This window comes from Idiotropiscis lumnitzeri, chromosome 11 (genome assembly GCF_059441095.1).
Source record: "Idiotropiscis lumnitzeri isolate Australia: NSW breed Sydney's pygmy pipehorse chromosome 11, RoL_Ilum_1.0, whole genome shotgun sequence".
In the NCBI taxonomy this organism is placed as follows: Eukaryota; Metazoa; Chordata; class Actinopteri; order Syngnathiformes; family Syngnathidae; genus Idiotropiscis; species Idiotropiscis lumnitzeri.
Window position 1 is genome coordinate 12,700,303 of NC_142401.1, and position 16,616 is coordinate 12,716,918.

A 16,616-nucleotide genomic window follows, 5' to 3' on the forward strand; every position below is an offset into this window, starting at 1 on the left:
CAGCATTTACAGATACATATTTGAAATTGGGGCATGTAGAGTGAACATTTGAACACTGTTGAAGTAAAGCTGTTACGCTTAGCAACTTTATAAAACAAATTACATACTGTACGTATATTACATATCAGTCACCATTTTAAATGTTTACATTTTAGTTCAATACTCTGAAATAACAGATTTATAAAATATATATTTGGCATTGGATATATCAAAAATATTGGAATCTTTAATGACTGGAATGGCAGCTAACACCCACAATGGTAACCGCTATCTATGTAGATAAGGTCAATGCTGTTTAGGCTCAAGGTAGCCAAGTTGTCAACTATTGCGGGTCAGTAAGGCAAAGAGTCTTTTATTTCCACTTGTCTTTGCACACAGTCAGGCGGTGAGAGATGTTTGAATTGTGTAGCAATCGTAGCAGTTTGAGTGCCACTTTGTCATCATGTGGTGCAAAATTTCTCGATACGCTCAACTTTTTAGCACTCAGCACATTTAAGGAAACTAGAACATTTATAACATGGCTGATATCGATTGATTAAGGGTTATACAGGAAAAACAAACACAAGTTGGTCAAGTAGTCTTTGCATTTCAAACCTAGCTTATACTCTCAATCTTGACCTCCAACAAGTTGGATGAAAAAATACTCATCACATCATCTAAAACTATCCACACAAACACTCAACACTTACTCCTTTACTTTGTGTCAGGGAACAGCATGAGCTTCAGGTCACGTCACAATCACGCGGTCCCTGGTTTGTCCAAATTCATTGTTGATTTGCATCGTTAATATTGAATAGGTTTAACATTCCGAGGATGAGAAACAAAATCCTCTTAACACACCCCTCACCACAAAATAACATTTCAGAGACATCAGCCAATTGGACATTTGCTGACTTTTGATCAAAAGGACAGAAAATGCTCAATTTAGGTCAGATTATCGGTAAGTGTGTACCGCACTTCACAATACATAAAGGCGTGTCAGTGTCTTTGGCAAAGGTCATTTGCATTTGTGATGAAAAGATCAAAACAACATTCTGCCCAAAACAAGGGTTGCTGCTGCTGGAATGGCTGACGGCAATGATTTAACATTAACACTCATCACAGTGTTAAAATAAATTAAAAGATACTATATTAATATTGTCTAGATTGGATATAAAAGTCAAAACACTCTCTTACTTATAAAAAGAACGAGGAGGGTGTTAGAAAATCCTCACAAGTCTTATTTTTTGTAACTTGTCACACAGGAGTAAAACGAAGCTAAGCAAAAATGCAACTCACAGTTAATCCTTTGGTGCTGTATGAACTAAACCCTAGCGAGGTAAAGTAAATTGATTTCTTGCACAACGTGCATGTCTCTGCAATTATTATTTTTTTGTGTGCCTGTTTTTCCCAAGATTTTTAGTCTCTTTCCAAGTTGTGCAACCTTAGGATGGCCGAGTGGTCTAAGGCGCCGCGTTCCGGACCCAGTCTCCCCAGGAGGCCTGGGTTCGAATCTCGTGGCTGCCAGGATGGCCGAGTGGTCTAAGGCGCCGCGTTCAGGACCCAGTCTCCCCAGGAGGCCTGGGTTCGAATCTCGAATTTCCCCATTGTGGGACTAATAAAGGCATTATTATTATTATTATTATTATTATTAGTGGCTACAAACGCTCAAACAGCTTTCCATAAAGCCGTTGGTGCATTTATTCAATCATCTTGATATCCACCTTAAGGTGCATATAGTAGTACGGTAATTGCCCTCACTAGTAAGAAAATTCATTGCACAAGTAGAACGGCTATGTGTGCTAGTTACCTTTTTTCCACTATTGTATAACATTTCTGCACACTAGTATGACAACTATGGCATACTAGTAGGGCAACTGCATATTAATTGTGAGGCAAAATGTGCACTTGTTAATTAATGCCTGCTACTAGTACTACTAGTGACATCCATCCATCCATTATCTGTAACCAATTCTCCTCATTAGGGTCGCGGCGGGTGCTGGAGCCTATCCCAGCTGTCTTCGGGTAGTTGACGAGGGACACCCTGAACTGGTTTCCAGCCAATTGCAGGGCACACAGAGACGTACAACCATCCACGCTCACACTCATACTCAGGGGCAATTTAGAGTGTTCAATCGGCCTGTCATGCATGTTTTTGGAATGTGGGAGGAAACTGGAGTACCTGGAGGAAATCCACGCAGGCACGGGGAGAACATGCAAACTCCCCACAGGTATGGCCGGAGCCGGGATCGAACCCACGACCGATGCTGTCTCTCACTGTGAGGCCTCATGCTAACCAGTCGGGCCACCGTGCCGCCCTTGCTAGTGACATTTTGTTGAAATTTAACTCTTCACTAAAAGTACTAGTAGCACATTGATGTCAACAGGGGACAGTAGGACTCATTTCCAACCCTGAAGTTTCAAGGCTCAGAAGAGACCACTTTAGTACAATGTTTTAATGAAGATACACAATATTACCCTAATAAGTGTATATTATATATATATTTTTTTATTTAATTAAAAAAAAAAATCAGTCATTGGCAATTAACCGAGAGGCAATAACACAGCTCGGGCAGAAGGCACTTTGTTTATTTCAAAACAGACCCGTGATCCGGAATAGCAGCCCGAGGAGAATTCCTCCGGTGCTCCAGGAAAACCACTCTGAGCCTGGTTTTGCCTCACTAAGAACATGAATTTGTCCAACTAGTATGCCAAAGTTGTCCTACTCGTGTGCAAACATGCAGCAGTTGGAAAAAACATTACTAGTAAAATACAAAACACTCTCTTACCTTTCATAAGGAATGAAGATGATGGAGTAGAAGCCTCACAAATGAAACATTAACTGCCACATAACTATAAAAAGAAGTTAAGCACTATAGGATTTAATTCTTTGGTGTTGTCTTAACTGGCATTGATTCAGCCGTTCCAACATTTTTTTTTGCGACTTTAGAAGCCTATCTTTCCCCCAATTTTGGTCCCTTTACAAACTGTTCAACCTTGGGTAAATGGGGCTTTAACTTGTATACTAAGCCTTCATTCACCAGCTGATGATGCAGCATCAGGTGCAACTGGGTGTTCAGTATCTTGCTCAAGGACATTTTGGCATGGTCACAAGGGCCGGGGATCGAACTCACAACCTTTGGATTGGGAGACGACTACGACTGAACCATGCCGCCCTTGGGGTGGCCTTTCAAATTTTGAGGCTATGGCATAACTAAATGAAACTCCTCCTCTAAACTTCAACATAGTTCATTGGCCCCAGATGCCAAAAGATGGTACCAAAACAATATTTTAATCTTAGATATAGCTTTGGCATGAGCACAAAACCAGGTAGTTGAGTTTTTCAGCAACTAAAATCGGATAGGTTCACCCCTAAAAATCTGCCAAACCGCAAATTGGTGACGTTTGACTGTGCAATTGCTAGGATAATAAGAACCATTTTGATCGACTGACTTGTAGAAAAAAAAAATGAAAAATAAAGAAACCTTTCCTAACTTGGGTCTTCTGTATACCCATATACTGCATAGAATAGATAATAATAAGTCGCAGAATTTTAGTAAACAGCCTGATCGAGTACATATACTGTATGTACAGTATATAAATATGTATTGAGAATGCCAATCAATGAATGCTATTTTATCGAATATTACTGTTTTTGCCATCATCGTGAACGTTCAGTGCAATGCGAAGAGTCGCCATTTCCTTCGCCATCATTGGGAGGTCGTCTGCACATTGGGTGCTCGTCTTTAGACGCTAGAGGCACACAAGAACGTGACATTTTGTACAGGACCAGCAATGTAAGGCGATAGCGGCTCAATGAAGCACAGACCTGCCAGAGAGTCCCCTTTCCTTTGGCCACTTTGCAGATCATGGCGCCGGGGATCAAAAACAGCGATGACAAAGCGAGGAACCAGCCAATCCAATAGGCCCACCAAGGATAAACATAGGTGTTGTTGAACTTGAGCGGTGTGTATTTCAACAACAAGAACACAAGTGTTCCCTGCAAAAGGAAACAAAGGACGCGTGAGACGTGCTGAGATCAACACGTTCAAACGCGATGTTTGTTTTGCTGCACTTACACTGCATATAACCGGTGTGGCGTAGAGCCAGCAGTACTTAATCAGCGACAGAGGTTTGTATCCGATCATATCCTCAATGTTGTCACTGAATCGTTCGGCACCTAAAAAGACAAACACTTTAAATGCGCTGCCTTGAGTTGACTCTACATCATAAACCGTGCAATCCAGAGGATAGGCTCTATTTTAAATATAGCTGTACAAAGTTGAAATAGTGTAATAGAGCCTGTGCTTATTTTTATCTGACAGCGTATTCATCATCTGAATTAAATTATAGAAATAAAATGATGGAAGCCTACACCCGGGGAAAGTATTAAAGTATTAAAATAATACTTAGTGTAATAATCCTGCATAATGTATTAATGACAAGGAATAGTAATAGATGACTTGATGTTTAAGAATTCTGTCATTTCAGTACAGTTTATTATTTATTAATAGTATACGGACTGCCACATTTATTTGGACGCCAACACGTGAAGAATAGGATGTCAGATATTTGTCTCATACTATTTGATATTTACATTCTTAGTAGTATCGATACTTTGTTTACACAACAACTTATTACAAGAGTGTTTTGATTCCTGGTACTATGATCAAGCTTATTCCCAGCGTAAATCTAAATACTGAGCATTCATAAAGTTAAAATTTTCCCTCCAAATTGTACTCAACAGAACACCCCATGACGACAATGTGGAAAAGTTTCAGGGGGAGGAAATTCTTGCAAATATTAAAAATGAGAGAAATCACAAAGAAAAAAAAAGAAATCACATGTGCACATTGGCTTTGACACCTTTTGCGACAAAGATCAAAATTCAGCTCAGGTGCATCACTGATCATCCTTGTGAGCTTGTGGTAAAGTCAGTTGATTGGACATTATTTGCAACACACCTGTCTAAAATAGGTCCAACAGTTGACAGTGCACATGTCAGAGCTCAGAGACAGGATTGTCTCAAAGCACAAATCTGGGGAAGGGTACGGAAAGAATTCTGATGTTTTGAAGGTTCCAATGAGCACAGTGACCTCCATCATCTGGAAATGGAAGAACTTCCAAAACAACAGGACTCTTTCTTAAGCTGTCCGACCATCTAATCTCAGCAATCGGGAGAAGGAGGCCATAGTCAGGGGGGTGACCAAGAACCCAATGGTCACTCTATCAGAGCTCCAAAGGTCCAACAACTCTCCAGCACTCCACCAATCAGGCCTGTTATGGTTGAGTGGCCAGAGGGAAACTACTTGTTAGTAGTTTTAAAAGGTGCCTGAAGAACTCTCAGACCAGGAAGAAAATGAACGGGTCTGATGAGACAAAGATTGAAGTCTTTGGCCTGAATGCCAGGTGTCGTGTTTGGCGGAAACAAGGCATCGCTTATCATCTGACCCAATACAATCCCTACAGTCAAGCATGGTTGCAATAACCGGTTAACGACCCACAGCACACAGCCAAGTCAGTGATGGAGGCTTCAGGACAACTCTGTGAATGCCCTAGAGCAGCCCAGCCAGAGACCAGAGTTAAATCCGATTCAACATCTCTGGAGAGATATGAACATTTTTTTGTGCACTGACGCCACCTCCAACCTGACGGTGAGAGAATAAGCAAAAGAAAGGTATGCCAAGCGGCATGATATTAAAAAAAACTTGAGCCAGTAACGACTGCGTCCGTGAATATGAATATTCTTTTTTTTTTTTAAATAAATCCCACCGCAGAAAAAAAACTTTTTTTTCAAATTGTCATTGAAGAGTGTTGCAAAATGTGGAATAGGGAACTACAAATTTTTCAAAACCCCTGCTTCGTTTTAACAACATGTGAAACTAAGACTGTATAAAGTTTTAAAGTTAACACCATGCAGTAACGAGAGCCATTAGCCTTAATAGTGTCTTACCATAAATCCATCCAATAACTACCGACTGGAAGACTGCCATCAAAAGAAGAGTGGGACCACTGCACACATAGTGATCAAAAATCTGCAGAATGTATGAGCCGGCCTAAAATGGAAAGAAAATTTAGTATGAATTCATCCAAAAAGGTTGGAAATTATATTTCAATTAATTTATTTCTCCTCTTTAATAATATAAAAAAATCCTGTGTTATACAGTTTTTCCACTGGAAAACCATTTCAGAACAACGTGGCAGGATCGTGTATTCGAGGAATGACCAACACTGCTAAATGTGTGGGTAGAGCCCACCAGAATGTGCCAAAAATCATCATGTGGGTATTCACTCTTGTGCCAGCCCGGTCACATTTTGCTGTGGGACGGCATCACATTCCTAAATCAGGAGCTGTCCTGTTGCACAGACCTAAATCGGATGGGACAAACCTGGCATGTCAATAGTCGGGCCGCATACAAACTCAGCAAAGTTGCACTACTCATCTACACAAGCGCCAATCTGGCACATACCTGGAAGCACTTGAAGCGCAAAAAAAAAAAAAAACGGCATTCCAACAAGAAAATATCGCTGTGGCTTTTGTCAGTGTCTTGTATTACAAGTGAGCCGACTTCGAAGGTGCCAAGGTTGTTCTTTTTTTGTTTTTTTTTTATGATATGATTCGTTTGGCCAAGGTTGGAGATGTGTGCAAAATGAAAAGTGTAGAAACTAAGAATGACATTTATAATAACCGCATAGCTTCATCTTGTGACAGTCCCTATAGCTTAATGCTAATGAAACGGTCTCTGTGTTATAACACTTCAAGTAACGTACATTTGAACAAAAATGGAGGGACAACTCGGACTCCCACCCAAAATCCTGTTTTGAACAACAAACGACATTCAATGTTTCGGTGACTCATTTAGTCATTCATTCTCTGAATTGCTTATCCGGACTAGGGAACAAATGAAAAACCTAATTTGATCAAAATGTAAATGGAAAGCACTTATAAGGAATTTTTTTGGGGAATATTGTCATAAAATTCCCATTCCACACCATCCCTCAGTGAGAACTGAACCCACGCTGGCTGCACTCAAGTTAGGCGGGTGTACCAAAATGCCATTAGTGAATAATTTGACATTTTAATGTGTCAAAATAATTGATTGGAGTACATTTTAGATCAGGGGTGGGCAAACCTTTTGATTGGTGGGCCACAATGGGTTCTAAAATTTGACAGAGGGGCCGGACCAGGAGCAGATGGATGGAGTGTTTTGGTAACCTCACCTCATTAGAGAAAAAAATATATATTTAGTTTTAAATAAAAATGAACAAAAGCATTACAACAATATATATGTCTTTGAAAAACCACAATATTTAGAAAATAAAACATTAACAAGGTTTATTCATTTAATTTTTTTCAAGTTCCACGGGCCGGATTAAAACGTTTAATGGGCCGCATGTGGCCCCGGGGCCGTAGTTTGCCCACACCTGATGCAAAGAGTGCACTTAAACTGAATTCTTACCTGTGACACCAACAAGTTGCCAAAGAGATAGCAAAAAACACAGATAAATAATAGAATAAGCTCTCTGCGGTATCCCTTTTGGATCTGGGAAGGGTACATATCCGTGATAGAAGTCATGATGCTTTCAAGTCCAGCAAACTGAGGCATGATAAAAGAACAAGCGGTCAATCAACTTGAGAAGGATCATGTCTGAATATACTTTACTTTACTTTACGGCTTCAACTGACCTGACCGTCGATTCCCAACAGGACGATCATGGTGAAGAAACACACAGACCACACTTGAGGCCATGGCAGGAGGCTCACTGCTTGTGGGTACACAATGAAGACAAGACCTGGACCTGCACAGGTAAACCAGTACCAGGGTCAAATAGAGGCGGCCAGTCTTGTACTGGTCATGCATATCCGGTGAGGTCATACCTGACTCAGCTACCAAGGAGATGTCCACACCCTGTTTTTGGGACATGTAGCCCAGAACTGAGAAAATAGCAAAGCCACCAACAAAGCTAGTCCCACTGTTCAGCAGGCAAAGAAAGAAGGAGTCTCTGGAAATCCCCCCCCCCAAAATAAATATCATTGAGTAGCGATTTTATGGCTGGGGGGCCATATTAGGGAAACACATTTGAATCACTGACAAATAATTACATTGAAGTAATCAAGTTCAAAACCAAAGTGCTAGTCAAAACAACATTTCCCAACAGTATCAAAATGTGAACTACAAAGAGCCATGTGACCTTCGCGGAAGGAAACAAATGAGTTCAAATGCAAAAACAGACGTCTCCATTTTTTGTGAATTGCATAAGAGGAGTTTTTTAATTTCAGGTTTGAGGTTAAAGCCAATAATTTCTGTTCAGCATATTCAAAGTTAATATAAATTAAGCAATTAGGAGGCTTATTTAAAAAAAAAAAAAATCCAACACTTCAATCTGCGATTTCATTTCAGTCCAAAACCAAACAAAACCAAGAAAACAATTTGCTTAAAAAACTCAAAATTTGTCAAGATGGCACTTGTCAGCTTTTGCGCTTCAAATCGTAAATTGTTATCATGTCACCTGTAGCAATTGTTGTTGTACTTGTTGTAGCTCCCAAGTGTGGTAAGACACCCCAAGCATATGGCGTAGGAATAGAATATCTGGGTTCCAGCATCTATCCACACCTATCCCATGTACAGCAGCGTTTATAAACAAAATGAGCGTGTGCCTTTTTTTGTGGATGTAGACCAGGGGTGGGCAAACAGATGGATGGAATGTTTTGGTATCCTCACATCATCGGATAAAAAAAAAATACATTTAGTTTTACATGAAGATGAACAAAAGCATTGCAACAAAATATATGTCTTTGAAAAATCACAGTATTTAGAAAATAAAACATTAACAAGCTCTATTCATTTAAGTTTTTTTTCAAGTTCAACGGACCGGATTAAAACGTTTAACGGGCCGCATGTGGTTAGGCGTAGTTTGCCCACGCCTGACGTAGTCAAATGTATTTAATACCTGTGGATCGGCGAGACGTGTGGGATTGGGGTACAAGTAGTACTTGATACCATGCATGGCTCCGGGAAGGCTCATTCCTCTGACAAACAACACCACCAACATGACGAAGGGGAAGGTTGCTGTGAAATAGGTCGCCTAAATAGATAAATGACGAGTATATTAGCATAAAAAATATCAATGACTAACAAGGTCATGACAGAGCCTATTTTCAGATCACGTCTGCCTGTGTTGACCGTGTATGTATCCGCTTATGTTGATGTAGCTCAGCCCAGACAGTGAATGAGCAGCTCCAGTGTCTGCCATTCTTGTTTTGACAAGCAGTTAGACGAGCAAACTGTCCTCTAAGTACACTGATACTTATCTGAAACAAATTCTATCCAACACACAAAATGGAGGTTCCTGGAGGCGAAGCATTGCCAATTACATATACTGTATGTAGTTCATCTGGTTCTGAACTGTAGTTCAAGTTATGTGGGAGCCAAGCACCCCACGGAGCGCAACTCTGGCCTGACAAAACAGAGCATATACATATGAAAGAATCCCCAAGTCACATAGGTCGTTGTGAGAGGGACTACAAAAAGGTTTATTCATGAATAACATACATGTACACATTCTGTCACTGTTCAGTTTATATTTTGGATGATTTTTTTTTTGTCCACACGCAAAACATTATTCATTCTGCCAAAAGCATTCATTTTATATCCTTACCAGCTCAAGTATGCTTATGGCTCCTTTAGGATACGGGTACGGTTTGAAAAATAAAGCCACTCCCCATATTATTTTTTTTTTCCAAAAGCATAATATTAAAAGATGGGCGGGTGAAAGAAGTCATGCAGAGATGACCCCCGAACATCTCGCTGCTTAAATGAAAATCATGTGAACAATGTGCACATCCGAGTCATTGTATCCAGCCGCGCACATAAATCGTGTGCAACAGATCCAAGGTAGAGTACGTAATTGAATTTTCTATACGTAATATTTGGCTGAAATCTACACAATTAATTTTGGGTCCAACTATTGGAGAGTATATAAGGCTGCAGAGAGGAGCGCCAAGAGTGACGTTAAGCAGCAGGGGACGATTTCAAAGTTGGCGGGACTTGCTATACGTGGACTGTAACCCCTCCACCACCTGTGGCGAGTATACATACCTCCTGTCTTTGATCATACAATCATATCATCAAGTTACTACGATCAAAAAAAAAAAAAAAAGAGTGGAAAATGAATCCCAGGTGTCAAACTCAAGGCTCAGGGTCGAATCTGACCAGCTGTAGCACTTTATATGGCCTGTCAAAGTAAATACAAGCCTTTTTATTTTCACCAAAAATGATCATTTTTCTTCACGTTTTCGATAAATGGTCATTTTAAAGTGATTGTTTACAAACATCATTAATATTCACTCCCGATCCGTTGCCCCACTCACAAGCGCACACATACGCAAGGGGTGGAATGACTTTTAAAAAACAGTTTGGTTAGATTCTTCCAGTTTGGTTCGGGTGTCACTTTCATTCAGAGGCGACACATTCAACTCTTTATCAATCTTTTTAGTGAGGCGCAGCTGTGACCAGTAGCGATAATGAAAGCCAAGTAGCGCTATTGCTAACCGTCATTCGGCTAACAGCTATCCATTGCTTCATTGATTTTGTTTATGCACTATTGGTTCTGCGATTATTCTCTACAACCTGCCAGGAATTGAAGGAGACTGGAGACCGGCACCAGATACCCATTTCGAGTGCTAGAATTGACAGCGAGTCCATTTTAGATCAAGTCTCTATAGCTGGTGCATCGTGAGAGATTCCAGCTAGCTTAAAATTACTGTACGTTTATACGATCATGTCAGTCTATGAAAGTCATATAAGACTTATTTAATCGTTTGAGCTTTTATTTAGAGGAGTATTAATTAGATCACTTTGAAAACAACCTTTGTGGAGCTCGGGTACCTATTTTACATTAGAAAAATCACACTGGGAACCAGCAAACAAAAATATGTTAAAAATAAAATTAAAAAAAAATATATGAATGTGACAATATAATAATTGACTGCATTTTGGGTGAAATCTTAGCTTGTTTAATTGAACAAAACGCTGATATAACTGCAGGGAGCCATGATATTCTGTTGGATGAATGGCAAAAGTTGGATAAACAGCTTGATTAGTTTTTGCAACCCAATGGAAGAAATTCTGATTTTTCTGCCAGTCAGGATACAGTGCTGGAATTTTCAGAAAGAGATAATACTGATGCTTTCTTTTTAAATATAGCGTCAACAACAATAATAAAGAAGGTTAACACAGTTAATTATTTCAAGTTTAACCTAACTGAAAACTGCTCTGTGGAGAGATAGAACATAAAAAATTGCTTCAAACAATGTGGATTTCCCAGCCATTCCAGTCTTGTAAAACAAGGTGACCGAGGACATTGTGAAAGAGAAGAAAAATATCATTTTATTCTGCCACTAGTGACATTAAGTGTTTGAATGTGTTAATTTTTTGAAGCATTTTTAAGAGACTGAGCAATTTTTATTTGTATTTTTTTTTTATCTAAGAAATTTTATTGTTCTGTATTTCACTTCGTATGTTCTGTATCCTTGGGAATTGAAAAATAATGTACTTAAAAAGGTACTCTATGGGGGAGGTCAATCCAAAAAATTTATTTGCAATAATCTGTTCTACGCGCCTTCACTTCATACCTGATCTTCAGAAAACAGGGGAACCGTGATTGGTCGTTAGCTGAGCCCTGAGCAAGTGTGATGTCCTTTTCAGTCGACAAAAGTGATCAAATGTCCTCTCACTGGTGGCTTTACTGTGATTGTTTCTGGGAAAATTGATCATCCGAAAAAAATTGTTAGGGTGACAGGTCTAATGACGGCCCTCGGAGGGAAACCATAACTACATGTTCGGCAAATGAAAAATCATCTAGACTTGTAGATGCCGACAGTTTACTAAGGTGTCCCAGAGAGAACATACATCAGCATCTAACTGTACTACAACATTTTAAGCCTGGAAAATATTCATTCATTTTTATTACATATTTCAATAAGAAATATGCTTGATTTTTGGAATGACTTGGAAGTCAACTATCTCACAGAGGAGATTGTGGTCAATTTTGGAGGCTCTGCTGGAAAGACACCAGGGATTGAATGTCCATCTTCAATATTTGTAGTGTTCTGTCTTTCTTACCTTCCCGGTGGATCGCACCCCTTTCCAGACACAAAAGTAGCAGATGATCCAAGCAAGAAGAAGGCACAGAGAAAGCTCCCATTGGATCTTTCCCAAGACCTCAATTCCAGGGGATATGTTTAGCACGCGTCGTCTGTAAGCACCAATGAAGTCTTAGGTAGGAATAGAATACTTTGAGGCTGAAGACTTTTTCATTGGGAAAAATGCTGTTAAAACTGCTGCTAAGCGTTACGAGTTCTGCGCATCATGATTGCAGCTCATCCTTTTCTTGTTCAATGTCTGTTGATAGTCGCTGTCATATTTTACAATAACAGCAGTTTGAAGTTGCGATATGGATCCAAGATTCCATGATTTTACACTTACAAATCTAAAGCCGCCCTGCACTGTTATATTTTATTGCCGGCCTAAAGATAATAAAAATGTCCAAAAACCTACCGCCAAAACTCTACAACAGATGACGATATATTCATATTGGAAGTCCAATTGGCACTGTAGTTGCTCAATACGACGCAAGAGTCTGAAACATTTATGTATTGTTAGACAGAGACATTTGATTTTTTGTCAGCACTACAACACAATGAAACAATGCAGACATTTGATACCCCCCCCCAACCCCAACCCGAATGCAATTTCAGTACCTGTGTTCCATGAGTTACCACATGTTGCCCATGGCATCTCTCTGGAGAAAGAAGAGAACAGGTAGAGAAACGCCCAAGCTAAAATGACCATGTAGCTGATGCATCCATAGAAAAGGATGAGTTGACCAGCATATCCAATGCCTAAAAATGACAACTCATGTTAAAACTTTTTTTTTTTTTTTTTTAAACATTTCCTTCTAATGCTCTTTGGAGAGGAAAAAGTCCATTGCCTTCAAACAAGGGGCAGATCTTCCTCCAGCACATGATTCCCCCTTGACTGGTGTACTGGCCCAAAGCTGTCTCCAGAACAAATAAAGGGATACCACAGGTCCCAAGGAACAGGACATATGGAATGAAGAATGCTCCTGCAAGCCAAAGTACAAAGGATCAAGGAGGTATTTTATGGTCACAATATGGTTTCAATAATTATGACATAATTGCATTGAGCTGCTTTAAGGTCGGGATCCCCAGGCTTGAGAAACTTACACCTCATTTAATTTTGATGCTTTTTTTTTTCGGGAGGAATGCTGATGTCTCACCTGACTTTGGGCGATTTTTGTCCCAAATGTTTGGAACAACTTCCAGCTAATTAGCCCAGAAATTTGACCTATGCAATGACACTGTACTGCTATTTCTTTTCCCTTATCCGGGTTCAGGTTGTGAGGCAGTAGGGAGTTGTGTGCGTCTGTGAAATTATCAACACCTGATCTAAAATGCCTTTGAACGGATTGCGCTGGATTCGCAGCATTCACTTAAGAGTTCTAAACTGTAACTTCGCAATTCAGAACAACATCGCTCTCAGTCTCGGCACATTTTCAGCAATTGTTTTCCAACACAGTTCATGTTTTTAAAAAGAAACCTCACAAATCCTTTTACAATGTTTTAAAAATCCATCAAAAGGTGATGCCTTGGGTGCCGAACCGAGATTTATTACACGTGTTCCACAAAATTTAATAAACATGCATTCACAACTTCAAGATTCTTTATAGAGATGGGTAACATGTGCACACCATAAGTGGTCTTTATATTATAAAATGAACGTTTGAAAAAAAATATAAGCAAAGCATTGAGCACAAACTCTGAGTAGAAGTTAAGGATTTGGCATGAAATTAGCAAGCAAGCTAACACTGTAGGTAACAATACTGCGCCACTTTATTAGTCTTAGCGTCACAGCTGATTCATACCACGGTATTGTTTTGCTACAAGCGAAAGAAAGTGAGCGATTGCTGTCGCGAGAGTAGCCTACCAGATAAAAGTTCTAAACTTCTGGCAATAATAGTCATAACTGACCCACTCGACATTATCCCTTAAATCAAGTCAAAAATGTTCTTTATTTTTATATGCTTCTCCCGTGATGACATTCACATTAATATTGCGTTTGTGAACATGGATTACGTAGCAAAATCCAACCACTTCCATCCATCTCAGGGGGCAGCCATTTTGCCACTTGCTGTCGACTGGAAAGGAAATCACAATTGCTCAGTGCTTAGGGAATGACCAATCACAGCTCACCTGTTTTCTGAGTTCATGAGACGTTTCTGAGCTAAATCGTGATTGGTCGTTACCTCAGCCTGTAATGTCATTTTCATTTTGTCTTGTCCTTCCATTTGCGAGCTACAGTTAGCGACTCATGTTTTCTGGATTTGGTCATGTGGCGGTCACAAGCTGAGCCCTTTGGCACGGGGATGTCATTTTCAGTCGACAGCAAATGGCAGTACAAGGCAAAATGGCAGCCCTGTAAAATGGATAGAAAAACAGGTAGAGTTTTCTGCTTAATCCATATTCCACAAATGCAATATTAATCACAATACATTGTTTAGACTAGTGGATAACATAAAACATTATTGGAAAACATGTGTGACTTTACTTCCACTTTCATGTTTATATTTCTTCTTTTCATTATAAATTGGCCAAATCAACATGTAACAGTTTTTGTCGATTTACAGTGTGTGTTTGGTAAAGTTTATATAACTTTTTATGCCTTATGAAAACTGGTCTTTTCAACATTTTTTCAGCATGTCTCATATGTGGTAACTGCTCATTATGAAATTATGGAAAGAATACAAATAAAAAGTGTTGACGTTTTTTGCTGTAAATGTGAGGGCGGGGCAGTTTCCTAATCTGCCTCCAGCACCTATGGATGATGTGTACAAAGCATTTTTTAAATAGGTGGCTTGACAGGTAAATACCAGTAACACAATTTAATTATATCCGCACAGGTGACAAATTTATTTGTAAATGTTCACTGAAAAAGTGGCTGTTTTTACTTAAAGAACAGCTATAACAGCTGTTTGTCACATGGGTGTTTGTACTCTACCCAGTCAAAAAAAAAAACGGTCACAGCACGATGCTCTTTAACTCCTCACCTCTTGGACATAAGCTGAATGGGCTGTCAAGACAAAAAAAGGTTAAAAGTACCTCAGTTTCCGTTCGATGGGCAAAGCTTTGTGTGCGTGAAAACAACAAACATCTCACGTTTAACTCGATACCAATTATAAGTTGTGTATGAAAAAAAAAATAGGTGTTCAGCCAAGAATGTGACTTTGACACGAGCTGCACGTTATTTTTTTTAGTCTTTTAGAAGCTGTCAAAAGAATGTGCATCAAAAGCGAAGCAGAGGGCACCCAGGGAAGATTAGGATTGCAGGGGAGGGCTTCCAGGCACTTGGCAGAGGCTGTAGTTTACATTTACTCGCACATTGGTCGGATGACAAAAAGATTTTGTGATCGTGCTAAACTTTCCCCATTGAGAAAACCTCACACTCCGTATATCATAAGCAGCAAAATTGGAGTGAAGTATTAAAAAAAAAATAAAAATAAAAATATAGGATTTAAAATGAGTTTACATGCAGTGCAATAAAAGTGCTATACTTCTACCGGGAAGTTATACTTCCACGGATTTTAAAAAACACAAACACAAAACAAACAAACAGACATTAAATCTTACCACCGCCGTTCTTGTAGCATAGATAAGGAAACCTCCAAACATTCCCAAGTCCTATAATTGCACCAGCCACTGACAGGATGAACTCGCTTTTGGTGGCCCACTTGCCACGCTCCTTGAGTCGTTGTGGAGAAGATGTCTTTGTAGAGACGTAGCAAAGCTTTCCAACCGAGTCTGCCATGTCGCTTGCGGAGTGCTGTGGGGTTGCAAGTGACTCTTGGTCCTATAGGTTGGACTGGATGGGGTACTGGCTCATAACGGAGCTATGTAGTAGATGCACGGCGGTGTGACCACAAGGGGGACCTCTAGAAAGGTGTTCCAAAAAAAACAAAAAAAAATATTCAGGACGGTGTCAATGTGCGTGTATATGCGCGTGTATATGTGTCAAGGTAGTACGAGTGAACAAACAAAAATGTATCTAAGATAATCGAATCAACATTTTCTTTTTACAAACACAATTAAAATGAACTGTATTAAATTAAAACCTCGTTCGTTTTTGTTCTTGTCAATTAATTTTAAGACATGAATTCAAAGAAAACAGTATCCAATTGAATTTAAAAAAGTACTTGATCGGTTTGGTTTATGGCAATTAATTTTAGGACTGAACTTGAAAAAGAGTTTTCATTTTCCCTGACGTGAACATGTGAAACGTATCCTTATGCTTTTAAACAACCAGCTATTTTTTTACCTAATTTCCTTTGCATATATGTCGACGTCCATAGTTAGAAAAATATCGTTTGTTTTATTTTGATATTGGAATGCTGTTTGGCGAGATCTTCAAAGAAGCGATTGATGCAATGAGACAACTATTAATAAATATATTAAAAACAATAATCGTATTTCTTACATGAGCTTTTTTATTTGGGTTCATTTCTATAAGTTTTGCGACAGCTTTGCGGTTGGGCGGCACAACGATGTTGTAACAGTGGTT

The 16,616-nt window shown here is 39.4% G+C and overlaps 1 protein-coding gene across 1 annotated transcript; it reads right to left on the bottom strand.

The window, feature by feature from the left end:
* Positions 1-1,636: 1,636 nt before the first annotated feature.
* Positions 1,637-15,987, bottom strand: slc6a11a (solute carrier family 6 member 11a). The gene is made up of 14 exons (XM_088307964.1): positions 15,689-15,987; positions 12,973-13,107; positions 12,743-12,883; positions 12,540-12,621; positions 12,105-12,237; positions 8,932-9,066; positions 8,491-8,594; positions 7,859-7,983; positions 7,667-7,779; positions 7,440-7,577; positions 5,933-6,035; positions 4,059-4,159; positions 3,809-3,979; positions 1,637-3,732 (listed from the first exon to the last, which is right to left on the bottom strand). Exons 1-14 carry the CDS (start codon positions 15,864-15,866, stop codon positions 3,616-3,618), a joined length of 1,776 nt encoding a protein of 591 aa, XP_088164090.1. The 5' UTR covers positions 15,867-15,987; the 3' UTR covers positions 1,637-3,615.
* Positions 15,988-16,616: the final 629 nt, after the last annotated feature.